The 23,894-nt window shown below is 49.4% G+C and overlaps 1 protein-coding gene across 3 annotated transcripts in view; it reads left to right on the top strand.

Moving 5' to 3' along the window:
* The window catches only part of NTRK3 (neurotrophic receptor tyrosine kinase 3), a 203,061-nt gene that overhangs the window by 13,675 nt on the left and 165,492 nt on the right, over nucleotides 1-23,894 (top strand). For all 3 annotated transcript variants that reach the window (XM_079317834.1, XM_079317835.1, XM_079317836.1), the window contains exons 2-3: nucleotides 20,436-20,510; nucleotides 21,916-21,987. In XM_079317834.1, coding sequence (XP_079173960.1) covers nucleotides 20,436-20,510; nucleotides 21,916-21,987 — 147 coding nt within the window. The remainder of the gene's footprint in view (nucleotides 1-20,435; nucleotides 20,511-21,915; nucleotides 21,988-23,894) is intronic.

Raw genomic sequence — 23,894 nt, 5'->3', positions numbered from 1 at the left:
CTGTGACCCCCAGAACAAGGGGGAGGCTCCTTGGAGATCCATCAGCTCCCACATCCCTCCCCAGGTCACAGTGGTCAGGGGAAGGAGATGCTCATTTCCTAATAAAGACCCATACAATGCACTTCTCCCCTGCCCCTGTAAATCCTTGTGTGCTCCATGCTACCTGCTGTGTAAATTGCTGCTGACCCTGTAAATCACCCTCTGCTTTGCTCTGCCTCCCCTGAATCCAGCCCTTCCTTGTAAATCCTCCATCCCCATTAGTTTTCCACTGCTGACCCCCTTGCTCTGCCTGGGCTGTAAATCCTGAGCCCTGGTGAGCCTGGGGGAATGGGTGGGGTGATGGAGGGCAGCTGTCCCATCATGGGTTAATCCTTCCCACCAGCTCCTTCAGGGCTAACTTGACAGTGGGAGCTGGAGGACATTTTGCCTGGCTGCCTGCAGGGAAGGTCATCCTTGTGCTGCAAGCAGGGCTGGGCTGGCATCTTCAGCTGGGCTGCAGCCAGCTGGCTGTAAACTGGAGGGTGTTGGTATCCCAGCCCTCAGCAGGGCTCCTGGGGATGGCTGCTCCCCCAGGACACATTTCTGAGATGTAAAAATAGCTGGAGCAAAGAGAAAAATCTCCTTTTATCCCTTGAGTGCTTGGGGTCATGCCATAGCTTAGCTTTACCATGCCCCTGTGTAATCTCTCTTCAGTGGGCACTGAAGGAGCTGTGGGCAAGAGGTCCCTTGTGTAATGGAGACTTGTCACCTGGGCTTCTGCTGGATGCTGATGCCCTCTTTCTGAGTCTTGAGCTGCTGGGATGACTCTGCTGTATTTTTTTTCCTCTGAAACAGCGTGTAAGATCTGAGGCAAAGGGTCTGACAGAGACCTGACCTGATGGAGGTGTGGGAAGCCAAACATCAGCTCAGTGCCATGACCTGGGTGTGCTAGGACGTGCCAGGGGAGGTGGAAAAGGCTGTGGAAAAGTCTGTGTCTGGAGCTCATGGGCTGTCCTCGATGCAGGCTGGAAGTGCTGCTGCTCTGCTGTGGCTGGCTGGGGTGTCCCAAGGGTGTGCAGGCAGCTGGCACCAGGCAGGTTTATTTGGTGTGCAGATTACTGAGCCTTTCTAAACCCTGGTGAGCAGAAAGCAGTGACACTCCAACACAGCTGCCTTTTTCCTCCTAATGGGCAGGAGCCAGTGATACCCTGAAATGCAGGAGCAGCTCTGCCCTGCTCCCACGGAGGTCAGTGGGGCACAGAGCAGTGGATGCACAGTCTGAGTTGGGATGAGGTCACCCATTGGAGTGTTTTGGGATGGTGCTGTCCAAAAAACTGCTTAGAGCCTCTGCTTGGCTTGCTGGGGAACAAAAAATACTCCGAGAGGTCGGAGTGCCTTGTGATGTGGCTTTCTGAGCAGCTCAGTCCTTGAGGTATGAGTGGGAAACTGGGGTACCAGCCTAGAGCAAGGGAGTGTAGCCTTTCCTCACCTTTCTCTGCAAGTCCCAGGCCTGGAGAGCTCCTCAGCTGCCTGAGTGGCTCAGGGTTTGGTTTACAGAAGTGCTGGCCCTGACCCAGCATGGGCTGTATATGTCCCCTGGAAAGGCACTGACCTGTGTCCCTTGTGGCTGCCAGAACATTTGCAAGAAAGAGATGGAGATGCTCAAGATGGCTGATTCAGGCATTAATATTAACTGTTGGTGATGTTCTGCAATGGACCTGGGCTTGACCCAGCTGGGTGTTTCCTTTAGACCTTCCTTCTGTTGCCAAACATTTTTTTTTTAAATTAGTTTTTCTCCTGTATCTTGTGTCTGAGCTGTGTATTAGCACTGGGCTTAAGATGCTGCTGTGCTGTGCCTTTGGGAGGAGAATGGAGGACATGATGTGTTTGGTGGGAGCACAGGGATGCTAAACAGCAGTGGGAAAGGCAGGGGGCAGCGGAGGAGAGCAGAGGCAGATTTTCCAAATCCATATAAATAGCAAAAATAAATTTCCAGCAAACGCTTCCAGTCCTGCAGTATTAAGAAAGTGAAGCACTAGAGGATAAGGAAAGCATGAGCAATAACAGCAGGGATTTAGAAAGAATAAATCTTGCCAGACAAACCTGATTGCTTTTTCTTTTTGATGGAATCACAAAATTAGTGTCTGAGCAGAACGTGGAAATCCTAATATATTTGGATTTAGCAAAGCATTTGATATAGTGTCTCACCAAATCTTACTCTCAAAATTAGTTCAGTTTGCCTTGGATACGATGCTGCCAAATGGACTGAGAACTGGCTTAGGGCCCTAAACTAACAGTGATGGGCTGTGTTTGGGGAGAGGGGGAGCTCTGGGAGCACAGCTACAACCTGGCTATTCTCACTGAAAAAACTGCAAAGCAAAACAACAGAAACCCCCAAAATAATAATAAAAAATCCAGGAATGGGTCTGTGTTTGAGGCACCTTATTATGTGAATATTGACAAATTGGAGAGAGTTCAGAAGCAAACAGAGTGGTGGAAAAGGCATCAGAGGGATCGGATTACCCACGGAGGGAGGCTGGGGGCTGGGAAATCCCAGGGCTGGAGGCATTTCAGGGAGGAGCAGGTGGAGGCCATGGGGCTGGGATGGACATTTGGGAGCTGGCAGGGAGCAGCACCTCGGAGCCTTCGCCCCCGCACAGCAGAGACCCGCCGAGCTCCCATTTCACGGCTCGTATTTCCAGATATTATCGGCTAAGCAGGCAGAGTATTCACCGTGACTGTCAGAAAGAACATCCCTGCCCGGGGGAGCTGGGCACGTTTCCTCAGGGAAAATCCTGAGCCTTGGAACCAGCACCAGGAGATGGCCCCGGGTGATTTGTGTCAGTAGCTGGCGATTTTTTTCCTGGATTGTGGACTTGGATGGGAAGCTGAGGGTTGATTGTAGCTGCTTTGAGGTGCTGCCTCCTGCGATATTTATCTGCACCTCACAGGCATTTATTTATCATTGGGAAACTGCTGGTGACAGCTGGAATTCAGATGTGTCCCCAAGGAGGATGGCCAAGTCCCTTCATGTTTAAAGCCTTTGGAAAGGTGATGACCCTCTGGTCACTTTGCAGAGGAAGGACAGGACAGCTTGATGCCGCTCACAGGATTCTTTGTGAGGAGTTGTCTTTAGAAACTGGGAAGGATGAGGTTTTCCAGGAGGTCCATCCCTGAAGCTGTCAGTCCAGCATGCTGAGCTTTGGGAGTCCTTCAGCACTCAGCTGGGTCCTGGGAGGGATGCTGAGTGTGTGTAGCTCTTGGCATAGCTGCAGGGCTGCTCACAAGGTGAGCTGTCAGTGATGGCTAGTTTGGATCATCTGGGTGCCACCAGGGCTACTGCCCCCTCTGCCAGTGGGATGGCTTGGTTGGGCCAGGCTTTTCTGCTTGCCTTTAAAAGCAAATCTATGCCTTTTGATACAACTGCAGAGAAACTTTTGGTGTGGAAAATGCAGCTTGCTAGAGGGAATGTTGCTTTGCAGGGGGAACAGCCACATTTGTGAGCCAGTGTGGTGGGGCAGGAATTAGCTGGGATGTACCAGAGCTGGGGAGAAAGCCATGGAGCAGAGCTTCCATGAAGGGCTCCTGGGAGATAGGGTGGCCTTGTGCTGGTGTCCTGGTCTCCCTGTGAGACCACAGGGTTTTTTCAGCCTTGCATGGTCCTTCAAGTGCTCCCCTGCTTTGCATTTCTCCCTGCCCAGAGCAGAGCCTGCTGGGATAGGGCTGAACCAGGCAAAGTTTGGGAGGTATTTTTAGCTGTTCTAATTGTGGCAAATAAATGCCATTCTTACTTGTTGGGATTGAGCTATGGCTAAATCACAACTAGTTCTAATGATGATAATTACCGGATTTCAATATTTATAGAAACGGGTGCTTCCTTCGTATTGGCAGATGCTGCTGTGCTCTCACCTTCACAGATCGAAACCTTGCCTCATTATCCCTGCACCTATTTACTTACTTGCACATTTTTTAACCCACAGATGACAACACATGAGAGATCTGAAAAGATGTAGGCCCAGTGCAGGTGCTGCAGTCTTTGGGTAGAAGCTGTGGGATGAATAGGGAAGCACCTCCTGAGGACCTCTGGGTTGGATTCTTGCTTTTTGGGGACCCATGAGAGATGCTGTCAGGGCTGCAAGCTTGCTTGGTTCTGCCAGAGCTTAGCCCCAAGGGGTGGCTGTTGCTGTGCATTTTTTTGCCTGTGTTAGAGCTGTGGATGCTGCCCTGGGCTCCTGTGTGCACCAGCACACGTACACGCTGTAACTGGGACAGGTTGAAAGGTGGGGCTGCACAAACAGCTCCAGTGCTGCTGGACTTAGAGCTGGTGGAAAAGGCTCTGGGAGGCTCCTGCCTGCAGCAGCTTCTGGATGTCTTGATTTAGCAACATCACCCTTGACTCTGGTACTGCAGAAGGGTGGGCACCTTTAGGAGCACATGGGTGCAGAGCTGTGTGTTTGGGTGGCACATGTGCCATCCCCTAAGCCTGGGATGAAGGTGCAGATCCCCCTGGGCTGTGTCAAACCAGCCCTTCTGGGTGATTGCTGCCTTCGGATCCTCACTGGTATCCAGCCCCATACACCCATCAGGTCTGAGGCTCCCTTCTTGAGCAAGGTGTAGAAAAGATTCACTTATTCAATTTGCTATCTCTCTAGTGCCACATAAGCTGTATTGATAAATTAATCTTATATTGTTGTGACTAAACAGCCCTGCAATTTTTTACACTGTGCAGTCTAATCTGTCTTGACAGCTGTATCATTAGTTTATATTTGTTGTAATCTTATTCACTGTGCTGGCTGTGGGGAGGTTTTATTTGAGGTGTTGTGCTGCTATGCAGGCAATGGGCACAGCTCTCTGCTGGGCATCTCAGAGTGCTGTGGAGTTCAGCTGGGGTGTATCCAGGCAGCCACCTGGGTGTCCTCCCCAGGAGCTAGCCCCAAATTCTGCTCTGCTGCCTAATAGCAGAATCTTCCTCCTAGCAGCATCCACAGGCCTGACTGGGTCCCACCAAACCATGCCTGCTGCTGTGGTTTTGATGGAGACCCCAAGGTGGGGTAAAGACAGAGAAAATGTGGAGGAACTGCATCTTAAGGCATCCTGGAAGTTCTGCTGTGTGACAAGTTGTTTACTTGGTCTGTGTTTAGTTTTCTATGATAAAGAATTGTCCCTGTTGCACTGCTGAGGTTACCTCTGGGTCACAGGGGATAAAGGGACTATGGGAGCTGAGGCTGCACAGTCTGTCACCCAGGGCTTTGGAGGTGTTGCAGAGGGGATGGTGATGTGTGCTGGCATGGTGTTGTGAGTTGGAGGTGACAGTGGCACAGAGTCAGGGGTGGCTGGCTGCTCCCCTGGCTTTAGCCTGGTTTTGCTGTCCTTGGTCTGAGAGGGGCTGATTCAGGTCTCTGTTGATTTTGTAGTCTCTTTGCTTTGCAGGCAGCTTTGTGTGCGTGTGATCTTTCAATAACATCTCCCCAAAACTGTGGAGCAAACTGTTTTGGATTGGTGCAATCAGACTTCTGCCAGCAGGGAGTAGAGACTGCATACCCTGGGCATGGGATGGGGTGAGAGGCATTTTGGCTTCTGCTTTCTCTTGAACTTGCTGAGTTTGGTGAGAAAGAACAATTACTGGAGTGCAGACTTCTATTATTTGCATCATCTCTGCCCAGGAATGGATGGTTCAGTAACAGCTCAAGCCCAAACTTCTCACTTGAGTGCATTTGTTTGGGAGAACATTTGGGATCTGGCAAGATGTAGGTGTGTGGATGTGCATCTTGCAGCCTGATGGTGCAAATTGTTCTTTAGTGCTTTGAGCAGGGTCATACACCTGTAGTGCAGGGTCCAGCAGTGCTCTGTGCTGTGCTCAGATCCACCCTGGGACCAGTAATGTGTGACTCTAATGGATGTACCAGCTCCTGGTGCTGTGCTGGGGCTTCCCCTTGATTCCCCCTTTGCAGGCAGGTCTGGGAGCAGAGGGTGGGATGTGCTGTGTGACAGCTTCACTGGTTTTGTGTAGGGCTGGTGGGGGGAGGATGGTAAAACTTGGTGAGATCTGTGTGGTGCTATCAGCTTTGAAGATAGGAAAATCACTGCTTCAGGAGACAAATGCCTGGGAAAACATCTGTAACCTGCTTGTTGCCGAGCTTGCAGTGGTGATGTGAAAGGAGTTTTTCCACCATGAGTGCTGGTGTGAATCTGCCAGTGTAACAGCCCCATGCAGCTTGGCAGGTCCTTGCTGCAGCCCAGGTTGCATCAGAGCTGAACTGCCATTGGTGATGTGATCTCTGGTTGGGAAAGGCTGGGGACAACCCTGGTAGTGGCTGAAACCTTGGTTTGCATTCTGCAGCTAGGAGAGCCTCCTGCTGTGTTTGTCACGGGCTGCAGCTGGTGACAAGGTGACAGATGCCAGCAGGTTGAATACAGCTACTCAGCGTGGCCAGAGGCAGGAGGTGTCCACACTGCTGGTAGAGGCACCACATCCTCCCTCTCTCCCAGCTGGGTGGGGTGGTGGGGATGGGGTCCCTGGCACTTACCCTGAATCTGGTGTTGATGACAGCTGCAGTACATCTGCCAGCAGGGCAGTGGCACCTCCCTGTGCAGGGAGTGCTGCTGGCCTGCTGTCCACTCCCATGGAGAAGAGGCATTTCCCACTCAGCTGGGCTCTGGTGCCTGGGGACCTTGCTCCAAGCTCTAATGGTAAAGGATAATCCATCATCTGCAAGGGCTCTGCCAGTGTTTTCAGCAAGCCATTGACTCGTGGTGTCAAGCCTGAATGTTGAGCAGCTGGGGCTCTCAGGTGGCAGGGGGTGACTCTGTGTGTGAAGTGGGTACACTGGAGCACGTAGGAATTGCCCAACCTGCTGCTCTTTGCCACATGGAAGAGATTTCTGTTCTGCCTTCCAGCCCTCTTCACAGTGATGGTTGGTGTTCACACCCTGCTTGTTGATTAGCTTCATGTCAGCACTGGGAGTGCAGAGCAGGCAGGAGAAGCCTCCCTGGAGGTTGCATTGGTGGCAAGGCCAGTGATAAAACTCAGCCCTGCTCCTCCTACCCTTGTCTGTGGCCACCTCCTGCTCCAAGTGAGGGTTGCTTGGGGCAAATTGCAGTTTTTTGCTGAATGTAATCCTCTCATCCTTTAGCCAGTGTGAGAATGTCTCAATTATCATTTTAACCTGTTTATCCCTGGGTGAATTGCAAGTCCCTGTCCTTGGCTCTCAGATGGGTCTTACTAATCCATCAGTGCCAAACATTGCTTTAAGCTCAAGGTATTCCCTGTGCAACTTGGAGTAACCTCTAATGCTGCCAGATCCTAGGAACTGGTGTCAACTGGGAGCCACAGGGAATTTTGGCTGGTACTGCTATGCTCCACCCATACTGATGAGACTATTTCCATAGCAACTACAGGATTTTTCAAAGGGGAGTTAGGGGAAAGATGTGAAAAGCCAAAAACAGCCCAGCCTAAAATCATTATGGTCAGAATCTGTTGGTCAGTGTTTGGGGTGGGGGGGCTCCAGGAGATTTTATTGCCTCTCACCCTGAAGTTCTCTGGCTCTGTGTGTTTGTGTGGGACTTCATGGCCCAGGCAGCCCAAAATGTGGAAATGGGAGCTGGTGCTGGCATTGCATGGCTTGGGATACCCTCCTGGGGCAGCTCTGCCAGGGTTTTGGGGCTGGGAAGGGGCAGGAGTGTGCCTGGATGGCTGAGTGGAGGCAGCATGTGCTGCTGCTCTCAGGGGAGCCATGGAGGATGCTGCAGCTGCTGATGCAGAGTCATTTCCCAAGCTGGTGGCATCACTGTGCTCACTGTCAGCAAGGTGATTTCAGCAGTGCTAGAGGCTGTGCCAGCTCAGATGGGAGTTAGGAATGTCTCACACCTGTTCCTGCTTTCCTGTAGTGTCCAGAGTTCTGTGGAGGGAGCTACAGCTTCTGGCCTTGGAGCATCCCAATGCTGCTTTGGCTCCAGACTCTGCCTTCCCCTCTGTCCTTATCCTGCTTCCTTCTCTTCTGTCTCCTGCCCTCACTGAGAGCCAGCAAAACATCTGGAAGGGTTGTAAATTATGATTTTGGGGCAGAAAACTTTGGTAATGGGGTGACAGGTGCAAGCCTGGCATGGAGACACTGTGTCCCGTCCCAGGGGCTGAATCTGAGCCTTGGCATTGCAGCAGGACAGATCAGAGCATGGCCTGACCCAGTGCTGTTGGAGATACCTGGTTTTGGTGGTGGCTTGAGCCTTGGGGGCTTTGGGCAGGTCTGGCTTTCTGGCAAACCTGAAGGTGTCTGAGGGGCTGCAGGGAGGCTGTGGGCGAGGTCAGTGTGGGGTGATATCAAAGTGTGGGTTGGTGACATCTGGTTCCAGCACTCCAGCTGCAAAGGAAGGAGCACAAAGCAGCCCTTCTCCCTGCCATTGCCATCCCCACAGCTGGAGCAGGGGCTGCAGGAGGGCTGTCCCTGCCAGCTGCTGTCCCCAGCAAGCCCAGCCTGGCACAGTGTGGGTTCTGGAGCCCAGCTGCTGCTGGCTGTGAGTGAACCAGACAATGGGGGGCAGACAATGTCTGTATTCTTTGTCCAGAGTGAGTTTTCCTTCACTGATAACTCTCTGGGATCGGGTATTTTGCTTTGAGGATGGGCTTGTGCTGGGACCCTCCAGGACCTCCAGTTGTCCAGGAGCAGAAACAGGGTGTTGAATGATTCTTTGCAAAAAGAAACAGAAAATAATAAAACAACATATTCCTGTAGGGACTTTGTCTGATTATCTGCTTTTTAGCTTCAAAATTTTTCCATGACCCTCAATGGCAGCAAAAAGACACATGTCCTGTTAAATACATATTCAGTGCAAGTGGTGAAAGGGCAAGCAATGTCAGAGGTGCATTGTAACTTCCTTGCTCCCTGCCTCTCCTCAATTAATACTGAGCAGGACCTTTGGATTCCTCAAACACCTCTGTGAGATTTTATACCTGTCAGTTTAATGCCAGCCTCCTGGAAATCCTTCAGCAACAGGAGGCTCATTTTCAGGAGGACAAAGCTATGGGGCTCATCACATCTTTTCTCATCTCATGGATGTCATTACGTGCCACTGCTGGGCCTTAAACCTCTGTGCAAAGCCCCAGTGATGAACAACATCTTCAAATGGTGCAAGGAGACCCTGCTGGAGCAGGCTGGGGGTGTCAGAGCTGGGTTAATGTTGGCCACACTGCAGTAACTCAGGCTGTGTCCTCCTCCATTGCTCCTGGTGTAAAACAAATGTCACCTGTTAGCAGCCAGTGCAGCTCAACAATGGTGTGTTTGGAGAGTGTGGGCTCAAGGGTTTCACCCACCTTTGGCCCTGGTGAAGGAGGTGCCCATGGTGAGCAGAGGGCTGGGGCTTGGTTGAGAGGGGTGGTCTTGGTGTGCTGAGAAGCTGCAAGGCTTCTCCATAGTTCATCCATACCTTAATCCAGAGGAATAGCAGATTGAGCTGAGAGGAGACATAGAAACCATCCCAGGATTTGCTGTTTGTGCAGCTGGATCAGCTCTAACACAACAGCCTGGTTAGTAGCATCTCTGCCTATCAGAGTCTTCTATAAGATTTTTGCAAGGTGCTTTTTTCATCTTTATAAGAACAAAGAATGCTTGGAGAGGAGCTTTTAAAATGTCTGTTGCCTCCCTGCTCTCCTTTCTTCCTCTCCCTGCCTGTGTCATGTTTATAGGCATGCTGGTTTGCTTTTCTTTTTCAGAGCCAGCTGACTTCCCACAAAATACCTGTTCTCCTGGGAAGCCTTGAGCTCTGAGTCACCATGACTTAATGAGTACATCCCCCTGCTCCTGAGTGATGCTTCTGTTCTTACACCTTTGCAATAAGAGCCAAGTTTGTGTGTGTGCAACCCTTGCAGGAAAAGCTTAGTGGAGGGAAGGGAAAAAGTTGTTTTCCTGGTTTTTCCTGGATAAAAGGGGAGAAAAGCCTTCTCCTGGGTGATGGAGGGACCCTTCCACTGCTGCTGGGGAGGGTGGGCAGAGCTGGCTGTGATTTATTTGAAGTGCAGATACGAGCCTCAGGGGATCACAGTACTTGGCTCCAAAATAAATTGTGTGGAGAATTTATCTGGTTCTTTGGCTTTATGGGTGTCATGGTATGACTTGGGTTTTGCCAATTTTAATATATTTAATTTCCTTTAGAGATAGGATTTAGGAGTAAAGACAACGCAAGCTTAAAACTTAAAAAGGTACAAGAAGAAATTTATTAATAGCACCAAAAAATAATAAAAATTCAGAATAAGATTCCTGGATTATCCCCTCCTCCCTTCATTCCACATTTCTTACCAACAACATACAGAGAACACTTCAGTCAGTTATTTACCCAAATAATCAATTCAGTTCACTTAAGAGAGAAAAGTTCCTTTTTTAGTTATGGCTTAGGGGGTGTCTTCACCTTCACAGTCTGCATCAACCTGGAACCTACAGAACCATGAATTTTCCTCTCATTTCCACAGTCCTTCCAGATCCGTGTTATGGGTTACGATGCACACATGGAGTGCTACTTTTAAAGGCAGGCTGCTGAAAAACAAAATCCTCTTCATCTCCTTCTCTATCAAATGTCTCTGTTCATATTCCAGTCCCAAAACAGACAGCTCAATTTGCTGAGGCAAAAAAGTCTGAGTTTCAAGCACCCATCCTGCCCAAGTGTATTTCACAGTTTAAAGGAATTTTAGTGAAGTCACAATCCTCTCCGAGCCCCACAAAAAAAGGTTTTCAGCTACTTATCAGTTGCATCTTTTCAATCTCTTCCCATCAGGAACTTTATCTTCATTACGCTGACTCCTGTGGACTCCATGCTTTATTCCTTCTCATTCAGGGGAGCTCGGGAGATCGAGAATCTTATCCAGGCGTTAAGAAGTTAAAATTGTATCCAGATCTTGAAGAAGCAAACATGTGGCTGGTGCCGGGGGCCATGCGGCCCCCCTGAGCCAAGCTGGGGCCGGGCTAAGGGCTCCTTGCAGAGCCGGGCCGGGCCCCAGAGCGAGCCCAGAGCCGGGCCGGGCCCGGCCAGAGACCCCCCTCACCTCCGGAGACCGGAAGCCGAAAGAGAAGGGATCGCTTAGTCCACTGTGATTTGTGAAAGCAAAATAACTTTTCATTGGTTTCCTGAGCTGCCCATCACCAAATCAGCTCTCTGATTGGTGCCAGCAGCTCACAGGGGAAGCTCCCAGAGACGGGAGAGTCCCTCCCACTCCCCAGCCTCATGGTGCTTGCCCTGAGGGGAATCCACCCCTGCACCCGAGCAGGTGAAACCTACACACCTGGGGAGATGTTGGGGGAAAAAAACAACCAGAGTCTCACAGGAGTAGGATCTAAGTCCAAAAAGTTGTCTCTCCCCTCTTCTTTCTTGGCCATTGCTTTCCCTGTGTTTGGGGTGTGTGGGAAAGCTGGAATTGGGATGAGCTGCACTCTGGGGGTGGCAGAGCTGTGGGGGAGCAGAGGAGTCGAAGCAGGATGGGGGAATGCGGGAGGGCCCTGGATTTGGCTGCTGGGTGGCCAAAACTGTGCAGAGGCTGAGGCACCCTTCGGCACCCATGGCTCGAGCTCTAGGCTCTGGTTTCTGTGCTGCTTTCAGGACCCAGGCATGGGAGCGGTGCCCAAAAATGCACCTACATCAAAACAGGGCTAGAGATGAAGCTCACGAGGATGTAAAACCCCTGAAATGAGGCTCACATGGTGGCTGTGGTTTTTGGGAAGTGTGCTTATGAGTTTGTGTGAGTGGGTGGCAGCAGGTCAGGGTTAAGGACTGCAGCCCCTCCCAACCGTGGCACTTGTACTGCCCCATTCCTGCCTCTCACCTCTGTTTTTGCTGGACTCTTGTTCCTGCCTCCTCATTCCCAGTGCCATCCATCACAGGAACAGCCAGTTTGTGGGAGATTTTATTTTCTCCTTTTCCTCCTCCATCCATTTTCCTGTCTTCGAGCACAGCGTGAAGTACAGTGAGTGCCTGTGCTGGCAGTGCTCCCTTTTGGGTCCCAGCTGAGCCACTACAGTCTACTAGAATATTGTCTTGACCATCTCCAAGGCCTTGTGTCTTTTTTGGGGGGTGTCCTTTCTACCACATGTTCTTTGGCACTGCTTTTTTCTAAGAGTTATTCCTGCCAAGCTGAACTCTACTGATCCTGTACCTTTAGTACATCTCATTGTCTTGCTAATGTGTGTAGGCACTGTGGTCTCCAGGGGAGAAACAGCTGCCTTTGGAGCAGAGCTTGACAGTCGTTTTTTGCCTGTATTAGTGTGTGTGTGTGTATATATATCTATATGTATTTTAAAAATTGTAGTTTGGTTTCTGAAAAGCCCCAGACCTGTCTGAAGATGGAAGTGTGAGGGAATTTGACTTCCAATTTGAAGTTGCAAGGAGGGTTAATAAAGCAGAATGTGATTACTGAAGCCAATTTTGACCAGGGTACTGCTTCCTCTCTAGAATGCTGTTTGATCTTTAAAGACCACAAAATGCTGCACACTGCTGGCTCTCCCTGCATATGAAATCCTGTAGATAAAGCATCCTTTCCTTTGGCTGTTGCTGAAAAGCAGGTGCTCTTTTGCTTTAAAGGGTGCAGGAGCCCAAAGGTGCTGCTTTGCCCTGAGGTTGGTGTGGTATAAAACTCAGGGGAGGGTTTTTTCTCTCTCCTTGAGCTGCCCTCCCATCCTAGCCAGCTGCATGGCTATTTTGGAGATGCAGTATGATTAGATATGTACAGGTTGATATTAGCACTCCTGAGCCAGGAGTCTCTGCTCTGTGTACCCCAGATCCATGTCCAGCCTATCTGGGCACAGAAGACTGGATTTGTAGGTTCTGCTACCAGAGAATAATCAAAGAAATGCCTTTTTGGGAAAATATAATTGTTTTTGCCACTCAGAGGAAAAGGGGAGTGAGCTTTTGGCTAGTGCTGCAGGTGAGGAGTGAGCTCTCACTTTTACTGATGATTCACCCAAGGTGTCTGTGTTTGTGTATTTATATTCATGTCTGCAGGACAAACCTGCTCATTCCATTTCATGCTTTCTCACTCTAGGTGTGTTTGGAACAGTGCAGGGGTCAGATAGTCATAGGAATAAATAAGAAAGAGCTAGGAAAAGAGCCTGCAGGATCTGGGAGGTGCCAAGGTGGTGGGCAGGGAGCTGGTGCTGGACCAGGAGCCCAGCCCTTAACACAGAGATGTTTTTGGGACAATGTCCCCTCAACCCTGCTCCCTATGCAGGAGATGCTGCAGCCCTTGCAGGTTTCCTCCTGAAGCTTTTTCACTGCTGCTTGTCTGTAATAATTGAGGTTTCTTCAGCACTGGAGTGATTTTGAACACCTCAGTCCTTGCTTGGGACCTCAGGGCTGTTCCCACCCAGGACTAGCTGAGTAATGCTGATGGAGTACTGGGGCAGGTATTTGTTGTGGTGGCAGCTGTACTGCTGCCCACAGCACTTCTTCAGCTTTGCTATCCTACTTTATGCCTATTTCCTCCTTTCTGAAAGTATGTGCCTGGGAATAATCCCCCACACTGAAAAGCTCTGGATGCAGTGTGTGATAATGGGAACAAACTGTGTGCTGTGTGCTGCAGCCATCTGTCCATGCTGTGTCCAGGCAGCCTGCTGTCCTCTAGTAACACTGACACACTGTCCCTGAGAGGAATGCTCTCTGCTCCATAAGTCACCCTCCAGAGCTGGCAGGGGATGCAGAGGCTTGAGGAGATCACAGAAAGAAGCTGCTGCATGCACAAACAGAGGGCACAGTGAACCCTGAGAGGATCTCCTGTCCCTGGGACAAAAGCAAAGCATGAGGTTCTGGTGGTGCTGGCACTGCTGTTTTTTATGTCCAGCTCCTGTGTGTCTCTATGGGTACCATGCAGGATGGAACAAGGGCAGAGCCTGAGAAAAGAAGCCAAACCTGTTCAGCATAGCTTAAAGCTGTTTCTCAGGGCATCTTCCATGGTAGGGTGTCTCTGTATGACAATCTTTTAGGACAGTGCACACCTTGTGGATGCTCCTGGCCAGCCTGATGCTGTTGGGATGAACATGAAACTTGTCTGGACTCATGTGAAAAGTGTTGTGTGGGGGAGTCCTCTCTGAATGCTTTGTGTCCTGTGACTAGCTTGTGACCAGCAGTCAGGTTCCTCCAGGAAGAGTTTTTGAGATACCACTGTGCAGCAGCTTGTGGTAGATTGCAGCAGATTGTTCCCACATCTTCCTCAGCTGGGGATTGGGAACTTTCACCTTTGCTCAGCCCTTCTGGAAGGGTCTGGGTTGGGTGGTTGTGTTGGATGTGGGTGGGCTGGGGGCTGAGTGCATCCCTGTCACTCTGCAGCACCCACGCACCCCGACATGACCTTGGCAGGAGCAGCAGAGCAGCTCAGAGGGAGCTCTCTGTCCTGTTTTATGATCATTACCTTGACAAATCACAATTACACTGTGGGGTTATGCTCATAATTGTTTCTACAAAGCTGGATTTGCTTTCTATACCCTCCTTTTCCCACTGACCTCAAATTATCTTTAATGATCCACTGCTGGGTGACCTTTCCATGCTTTTTGGGAAAGGGAAGACTGTGCTTTAAATGGGGAAAATGTTGTCCTTGTATGTCTTTATTCAGCTGCACTTGCCTTTAAGTTTCTGTTAGCAATTCACTTTTGTAAATTTCATATTGAGAGAATCAAGTCCTTTGTGCCTCTAGTTATTAAATTATGTGATAAGTGCCTTATAATACTGTGAAAGATGTTTGATTTCTTGATGGCTTCCTCAGCCCCAAGTAGGGTGTGAGGGATGGATAAAAGCTGGCAGTAGCCACAATGGCTGTGCTTAGCCCTGGGTTTGTGTGGGACCTGAACCAGCTTTCAGGGCTTCCCATCAACATCTGCAGCAGCTCTGCGTGGAGGAGGCAGCTCTTACTGGTCAAGGGTTCAGACATGTCTTTCCTTGATTCCTGCTGCAATCAAATTCCCATTTGCATGGTCTGGAGCTGGCGTGCCAGGAGGTTTGTTTATAATGCTAAACATATCAGGTAATTGAAAGCTAATGTGCCTGTCTGGATTGTGAGGTTTAATATGCCTGGGTGACGAATCAATTTTCCTGTTGCACTACTAGGAGAGGAGGCAAGTGCTCTGCTTGCTTTCCCTACACATACATACACATATATACATATATAAATAATATAATTGTGTGTTGAGGTGCTGCCTAATTGCTGGCACACAGCTTACTCACTGCCCAGCACCCAAACACGAGTGGTGGCACTTGCACAGCACAGACATGTATTTCATCTGCTTGGACACTGATTGGAGCTGATGGCATCCTTGGGGAAAGTCACTCCCCTCCAGTTTGGGATAGACACAGATTTGTACCCATTCTTTGTAATACTTGGTGCTTGTTGGGTGCCTCTTTTAGCTATTGACCACAATGCTTGAAAGGCTGAGAGAGATCAGACAAATGCTGTTCTTGTTGTATGAGGAGGGGGAAGGAAGGCCAGACACATTAAGTAGCCTTAAGTAAATTGGCATGAGGCAGTTTCTTCACCTCTGCCTTGTGCATGTGGGATGAAATTAGTATGGCTGTTTGAATCCCAGTGGATATTCCAGTCTCCTGTGCTGTGTTGGCCCTGGGCTGGAAGGGGAGCATGTGAAGCTGTGCAGTCTCAAGAAGATGACACCAGCCTGTCATCTTTTTGTCAGACACAGGCACTCCTTCTGGGAATGAAAGGAATTGCTATTCCCACAGGTTTGTTGGCTACCAGCCCCCTTCCAGCAAGCAGGGCAAGGTCCTGGACCTTCTCAAGACCTAATATCTTAATCCTGAGAGTTGGTGACCTTGTGGTCAGCAAGGTTGTTGATCTGTCTGTGTGATGCCAGGGCAAAGACACCTGGCTGCCTTGCTGGCTCCACATGGGATCTATGAGAGGGATGTGAGCTGACAAACAGGGCCTCACATTTCACAGGTTTGCTGTTAACTGGGACACAGCACAGAGCTGGGGATTGACCACTGGTCTGCCTGCAGTGGCCTCCAAGGCTTTCAACAAGCCATAAAGCATGTCTGTGGGTACAAGAGATGCAGGGTTGGTGTCCTAAGGTTAACTTTTGTCATGTTAAGCCTATGCCTTCTTTTGGAAAGGAAGCTGATTTCCTCAGCAAAGAGGTGACTTTGTGATGAGAGGTTAATATGATGCTGCACTACAAGTGGTTTGTTTTTCTGCAAAGACACTGTCTGGCTCAGGTGTGCTAGGTGAAGTTGTGGTGGGAGGTGTTGAAAGATGAGAACTGCTGAGGCTCCTTGGAGGTGATGTTGGCTCATACATTATTGAGGGTGCTGGCACAAGAGGCAGGAATGGGCTCATGTGCTTTTCTGCTGGAGCTGTGGGGACACAAAGCCAGTCGAGGGTGCCCAGTGGGAAGAGCTGCAGTAACAAACCCAAGGGACACTGCAATGCCAAGAGGGGTGAATATAAATGTAGGTGTAACGAGGCTTTTGCTACCAGCTAGGAATCACCTCTGTTGGAAATGACCTGCTGGATAGAAATGCTGGGTGCAGTGCTTAATAATGGGGTGAGCACAAGCTGATGGGGCTCTGATAAAGGCCAGGGTGATCTCAGGCTGAAACTCATGGTTTCTTCAGTGTAACTGGGGAGCTGCTCATGCTATTACACAAGTGAGATCTCCTGGAGACTGCTTTGTGTTTCTGGTCACTCTTACTCAAGGAAAAGGGACTTAAACAGGCTGACAAAGCAAATAGCCATTTTCTATGTGTCTATCACAGTTCTTCTGGCATTAATCACCAAGTGGGAGCATTAGTTGTGCTGGGTGTGAAATCAGAAGCAAAATAACCTCGCTGCCAGGAGTCTGCCTGAGCAGTATGCCTGCATCACTTCTGGGATGTGAGTTAGTGTCTCTTCAGGGCACTTGAGACAATTTGCCTTGCACTTCACAGGTACAGATGCATTGCCTTAGAAGACCTGGCATCATGTAGCTTGCAAATGATAGCAGGGTGGGCCTGGCTCCTGCTTGAAAAGGAGGGAGGAAGAAGTGCCAGGAAAGAAAAAGAACTGCTTAAGCAAAGACAGTTTTGACACAAGAGAAAATGATGTAAAATGCAAGTGAGTACATTTGGGTAGGGAATGAGAGGTGCAGTGTTTCAGTCTGAGCAGGGAGGGCAAAGCCCTTGTTACTCCCAAGGTGGAATTTGCTTGGTCTGTAGAAGGCATGGTAAAATTCAGCTCTGCAGTGTAAGCAAGGGGACTTGGACCAGCAGGACCCTTCTAACATGCAAGAAGTATGAGAAGGAAGTGAGTATTTAAACAAACATGCCCTACCCTCCATTCTCCACCCAAAAAATAAGTGAGCAACATCATCTGTGTTAGTGATGCACCTCATATGGTCTCGATTAGAAGCTGGATATGAGTCTAGGTGGATCTGCATGTGGTGAGCTCCTCAGGATCTGTGAAGCTCTTGGTAATGCTCTTGAAGCTATTGGGTCTTTGAGAAGAGCACTTTGCCTTAGTAATAACTGAGGAATGCCACAGGAATATGTATTTAGAGATGTGCAGGGAGGAATAAACTGTAGTCCACTGACTGTAATTCATACCTCAACGCCTGCCTGAGGGGAGCAGGGCAGGGCTGGGAGCTGTCACAGCTGGATTTGGTGTGAACCAGGCGCCCGTGCTCCTGCTGGGTTAATGAACCGAGGCAGAGGAGGAGGGAAGGTCTCAGCCTTCAGCAGCAAGTGGGAGGATAGAAGATTCCTAGGGCAAGCAAACCCTGGAAGGAAAAGAGGGGGAGCTAGTTGAGATACTGAAGGACATGAGAGGGACTTAAGTTTCAGGGGTGGAGTTTCTCTGGTTGGTTGGTTTGCTTTTCTGTGCAGCCACTGCCAATTTTGCAATCACAGCTTGACTCCTCGAGCTTTCAGAATAAGATGCAGTTCTGTTTTGTTTTTTAAGTGGGTTCAGGTGAACCCAGCCAGTGCAAAGTTACACTATCCTTTCCAAAGCAGAAGGGAATCAAAGGAAATATTTTTCCTGGTTTATCTTTGAGGTGCCTGTAAACCAAGACTGATTTGTCACTTCTAGGGGCAAGGGTACAGCTCATGCTAAGTTGAAAACTCAGAAGAGGGGAAAAAGCCATTTCTGCAAATCCCTGAGGAGGGAGTGTTTGTGTATTTCAAAGGACTCAAAGACCCTTGCGGACCCGTGCACCTAATTGTTATTTCCCTCTGTTGCACTCTACACAAAGCAGCTGCTGTTTTGGGGGAATTATCCTATATATGTATGTGCATGTGCTTTTCCACTGCTGTTTTTCTTGTCTCTCTTTGGGTGTGGTATGTCTATGTTAAATAATGGACTAAAGTATATCTGGCTCAGGAAGCCCTTGGGCTCTGTTTGGGAGGCTGGAATACAGGTTGTGGAGCTGTATTTATCTAGTGTTGTGTCACTGTGGGGTAGTGGGGCTTGCCATGCAGACCCCCACACACCAGTGCTGAGTCATAGCAAATTCACACCTGGGCATGTCACTGGGAACAAGCTCAGGTCTTTTTCTGTCTCTTCTAGGATGCTGCCCACATGGCTTTGAGTGTCAGGTCAAAAATAACCTTGACTGTTTTTAGCAAACACAATCAATAAAACAAGAGCCAATCTGGCCGCCGCCTCCTTCCCAGCTGTGGTTGCTCCATAGCTCCTGGCTCAGGACTGTTCCATCCCTCCCTGAAGGTCATTGCTTGGATGCTGTAGCTTCAGCTGCCCTGGTGGTAAACCAAGACCATCCCATTCCTCCTTGTCATGTTCTTTCCCTTGGAGGACCCTCACTTTGCTGTGTAGGAGTTGCAGATAGGAAATGTTTTCAACCTGTGCTTCTGGCCTTGCTCAATCCTGCAATCTCATGGCCCAGGGCCTGAGCTGGCAGACTTGCCTTGACTCCAAAGATTTCTCTGAGCTCTTGGATCCCCTGACTGACTCCTCCCAGTCTGTGTTTTGTTCTGGCAGTGCTCGCAGGGGCTGTAGACAATGGCAGGGAGCACGGAGTGGCTGGAATAATGTCCTGTTTCTCATTCTGTCTGGGACACAGGCGATCTCAGCTGATGAGCAGGGCATTGGGAATGAACTGTGACTTACCCTGTCATGCAGCAGCAGTTGGGAGTTTGTGCTGTGTCCTTAGAATAACCCCTCTGAGCATGCAGACAAATTGTGGAAAGCAGAGGTGTCTCTTGTGGGTCTCTGCTTCACTTGGATCTGCATGGTGAGAGCAGAGAAATAGGAGGAGATTTTATCCAGGCTTTGTGTTTTACTTTTGTTGAGATGGATGTTATTTGGGGTGTGGCTCAAGTAGGTCCATGTACTTCCCTCATGATAATTCATCTGTTCTTGTGCAAGACACAGAAAATGCTGGAGGAGGAGCTTGTGGCCCCTGTGACTGCTCTATAAGTGGTCTAAGATTCCTCTTCTGCTTGCTTACCCTCTGGACCACCCTGTGAGGTCCTGCAACCTTCTTGCCTAGAATCACAGGAAAGTTCTCAGTGTTTTCTCATCACTCCAACCTTTCATCACTTGGAGATGTTTCCCCTCTCCAGGGTCAGGTCCAAAGCCAACTATTGCATCAAGGCAGATGTGAGCTTGGGTGCACATGTTCAGAGACTTCAAAGTTGGGCTCCTTTCACAAATTGTCCCAGGGGACCTGCCAGATGTTTTCCCCCTCTCAGTTGACTTTTAGAGAGGACTACCTCCACCTGCTTCTCAGAAAAGACCTTTTTGAAAATGTTTGAGTTTCTGGTGGGAGGGTGTCTGAGTTTAACCTGGGATAAAGCCAGAACTGGCCAAAGACTGCCTGGGAGATGAGGACTGAACTCCTTTCACAGCATTGCAGAGTCCTGTGGCCACAGCCAGGCAGTCCTGCTGCTGCCAGCATCACTCCTGTGCTGCTGATAACAGGGGACCCTGCTCTCTGGGGCTGCTGATCTGTCACCTTCCCCCGCCTCTAATATTTACTGAAAATGCTCCTGCGGTGACAGATCTATTTCTGTTTTTGTTCTCTATAACATACCTGCCAGACTGCCCCAGGCAACTGAGGAATTTGTAATAAAGGCAATGTTTCCAAACTAAGCTTGGTGCTCTCCTGCCAGCAGCGCTTCCAGCCAGCAAAGACTAGGGCCCTGTTTATCCACCCCAGCTAGAGACTGGATAAATATGTCTTTTTTAATTTAGGCCCTAAGTTTTTGTTGAGAGGTTTTATTTGCTTTCACTCTTTTTGTGTGACCCATTTGAATCATGTCTTTGTTCACTGACATGTGCAGTGAGGGGCAATGACTTGGGCAAGGACATTCCATGGGTTGGTTGCATGTTGTGTGCTTGAAACTGTGGGTAAACCCATGTTATTCGACTTTTCCAAAATGCTGGGGAAACAGAAGGGGCTGGGTGGTAGAGTATGACCTCCTCCCTCTGTGTGCTGTCCCTGGCATGATTGTGCCACAGCTGAGCCTTTCCTTCTTCTCCACAGACACATAGAGAACTGGAAGAACTTGCAGACGCTGAATGCTGTTGACATGGAGCTGTACACAGGACTCCAGAGGCTGTGAGTATGTCCTGTGCATTGGGGAGGGGAATGAGCCTGGGCAGCCCCTTCCTTCAGCAGAGTCATGGCCTCCTTCCCTCTGCAGCCCCCATGCTGCCAGTTTAAGCTGCTGGATGTACTGTGTTTTGCTATGGGAGTCCACAAAATGGAGATGAAATGCTTTTTTGGTCTTGGCCGGGTCTGTGAGGAGGAGGAGGATTGCTAGCTCCTGACAGCTCTGTCAACACACATCAGCCCTGACCTCTCCTCTCCCCTGCTGTTCTGGTTTTGGGCTTATGTGTTGCTCTGACTCATTCCAGCCCCACAATATAAAATTCCAGCTGTCTCCACCAATCCCTCATTGCTGGGCTGTTGGTCCTCATTTAGTGCAGTTACCATCATGGTGGTGCTGTGCAATAAGGGAATTGCATCTCCCTGCACATCTCTCTGAGCATGGAGAGAGGTCAGTTTTGTGTGTCATGGAGCAGAAACTGAGGTCCATAGGGCTGAAGGGACTTTGCATATGCTTGGGAAGCCTGGCCAGGCAAAGATGCCACCCAGTCTCTCAGTTCCCCCTCCTACATCCTCTGGATCTGTGAGTGCCTTGGATGCTGCGTGTGTGAGATGCAGAGCGTTGCTCAGGGCTTATCAGAGGCTCTAATAATGTGTTTCACTGGGAGCTCTACATTAAGGACAGCTCCCACGTGGGCTGGAGGAGCTGTATGGGGCTGAGCACTCAGTAACCAAATTCCAGCAAGCTGCACTTTTAACACACAAAACCCTTTTAAGCAGACTGGCTGTTGTTCTCTCCTCACCTAACAAAGCAGCAGAGACAACAGATATTTACAGAATCACAGAACATGCTGAGCTGGAAGGGACCTACAAAGATCATCAAGTTAACTCCTGGTCCTGAACAGGACCATCCCCAATAGTCTCACCATGTGTTTGAGAATATTTGACAAATCCTGGCCATAGTAGGCTGTGAAAAGGATTCTTCTTCCTTCAAGATCCAGAATTCCCTGTGGAAAATACCTTTCCTTATCAGAGCTGCAAGCAGCAGAGTTCCATCTTGGGTATGAAGATGGGAGATGGGTTTGCTGTGCAGTGCTGCTTGTGAGATGGAGGGAGAGCAGAGGAGCAGGGGATGGCCTGTACCACCCCATCCAGCCTTGGTGGATGTGGGAGCAGAGCCTCACCCAGCAGCAGCTCTGTGCTGAGCCAGTGCTGTGTTACCATGCCAGATGGAGATGAAAAACCTGAATTCCTCTTGGGTTATAGCTCATCAAGGCTGCCTGGGGACAGATGTTCCTCCTGGGAATCAGCCTGGGAGGAGTCACAGGCTCCCAGCACATCTCATGTGCTGAGCAGGGCTGTAGAGCAATTGTCTGCCTTGAATCCATTGCTGCCCTTCTGCATCTCTCTGCAGGACAATCAGGAACTCAGGACTACGAAACATCCAGCCACGAGCCTTTGCCAAGAACCCCCACCTGCACTACATGTAAGTGCCAACAGCTCCTGTGCCTTTTTGCCTCTTCTCTCCTGAAAATGTGGTCCCAAGGTGGATCCCCAAAGTGCCTGTGGGGATAACAAGGAGTGTGAAGGGGAATGCTGATGGGGAAGGAGAGACAGAGGTGGGAAAGGGCAGGAGATAGAAAAGCAAAATGCATGGGGAAGTGGAATGGGCTGCAGTGCAGGATGGGGAGAGCTCCTGCTGGAAAACTGGGGGGTTTGGGTTCTAATAACTGGCTTTGATGGCTGCTCTAAAACTCATCATTACCAGCCTGGTGGCTGCTGCACATTTCCTTTTCTGCAGAGTTTGGGGGCAGCTGCCTGCCCACCCCAGCACACAGCCAGAGCCTGCCCCACTCATTAGTTTTTAACCAAAGGCTGCTTTTCTGACACGAATCCTGGGGTATGCAGCTGCCAGCTCTGCTGCTAATTGCTGACTTCTTAAGCTGGTGTCTGCAGGGGATGTGGGGTAGGGATGTTTTGTGCCAGAGAGGCTGGAGCCCTGTTATCCTGGGACATCACACAAGTGTCCAGCTGCTGGGGCACTGTTAGCTAGAGAGTGGTGTCAGGGGGAATTTCCAATTCCTTGAGGCCAAGGGCACCACTTTATTTTCTAAATGTGTATTTGCTTTTCCCAAGGTGATAAAGCAAAGCCTGAATTTCAGGCCACTGTGCAAGGTGCTCCATGGGATTGAAATATTTTGTCCAAGTGATTGTGTCCAAGATTAAAAGCCTCTCTGCTCCACTGTAGATAGGAAAGGTGAAGAGGGTTTGGTGGGAGGCCTTGGCCTCGGGCACGAGCTGATGAGCCAAATGGGAGACTGTTTATCCCTTTTTTTAAAGCAGTGCTAGTGGCTTCTTCAGTGAAAAAGTGCATCCATTCGTGTGTGTGGGTGCATTGGGCCATCATACAGGCTTGTTCCTGGGGCAAGGAGATGGATGCAACCTGCAGAGTAGGATACATTTGTCTTTTGATGTCTGCTCAGAGATGATGTGAACTGAAAAACCCCAAAAGCTTCCTTTTTGGAAAACCATTTACAGTTGCTAAGTGACAGTAAAGTACTTGCTAAATAGAAGATCTGCAGTACCAAAGGGCATGAATAGTTCAGGGCATTGTGAACGTGAACTGAGCCTTTCTGAGCTGAAAGAATTGCATATTTTCATAATAAACCCTCGTTATGCTGACCATTGGGATATTCCTGATTTCTGCTCTTTGTTATTTTGATTTGTAGCATTTATTTTGTGTTTTCTGTAGTTGTTTGTTGTTTGTTCCTGGGAAGCCTTCTCTCTGAACCACTCTCAATTGATTTTTTTTTTTTTTGAGGGTTGTTTGTCAATTGTGAAATTGCTGTTTATGTATCTAACAGATAAAATTAATAACATTTGATTCCTGATGAAATTAGTTTGGATGTCGTAGGAGTTTAGAAGGCCATGTATGCTTGCTTTGAGGCTGAAATGTGCCACTAATGTGTACACAGGAAATTGTTGCTGCTTTTCCCCAAAGTGTTTGTTTTTGTCTTTTGGAATTACTTTTGTGAGTGGAAAAAACCCCACATCCATCTTCTGTCAAGAGTTAGGATTGGTATGTGGTGATGAAATATGTGTTTGTTTACTGCTTGGGCCTTGTAAGATTGATCATGTTCTTAACATCTTTCTTTCCTTGCCTTTTGGAGCTTGAGGCAAGTAAGTATATTATTTGATTGGTGTTTGCCAGTGGGTTTTGATGCTGTTCCTGAGATTTGGTAGTGTGGATGTTCCCCGTGGGGGATGCTGGACAGTCCAGGATGGAGACCTGGTTCTTGCAGGGCTGGTGACTCCCTGCTGCTGCCCAAAGGCTCCCAGCCTTTGATGCTCCCTTGCAGCCAGGGTGGCTCCCGAGGCTCTGCACAGCCTGGC

This window comes from Erithacus rubecula (assembly GCF_903797595.1).
Source record: "Erithacus rubecula genome assembly, chromosome: 14".
Taxonomy (NCBI): domain Eukaryota; kingdom Metazoa; phylum Chordata; class Aves; order Passeriformes; family Muscicapidae; genus Erithacus; species Erithacus rubecula.
This window is presented reverse-complemented; position numbering and strand designations above follow the sequence as displayed.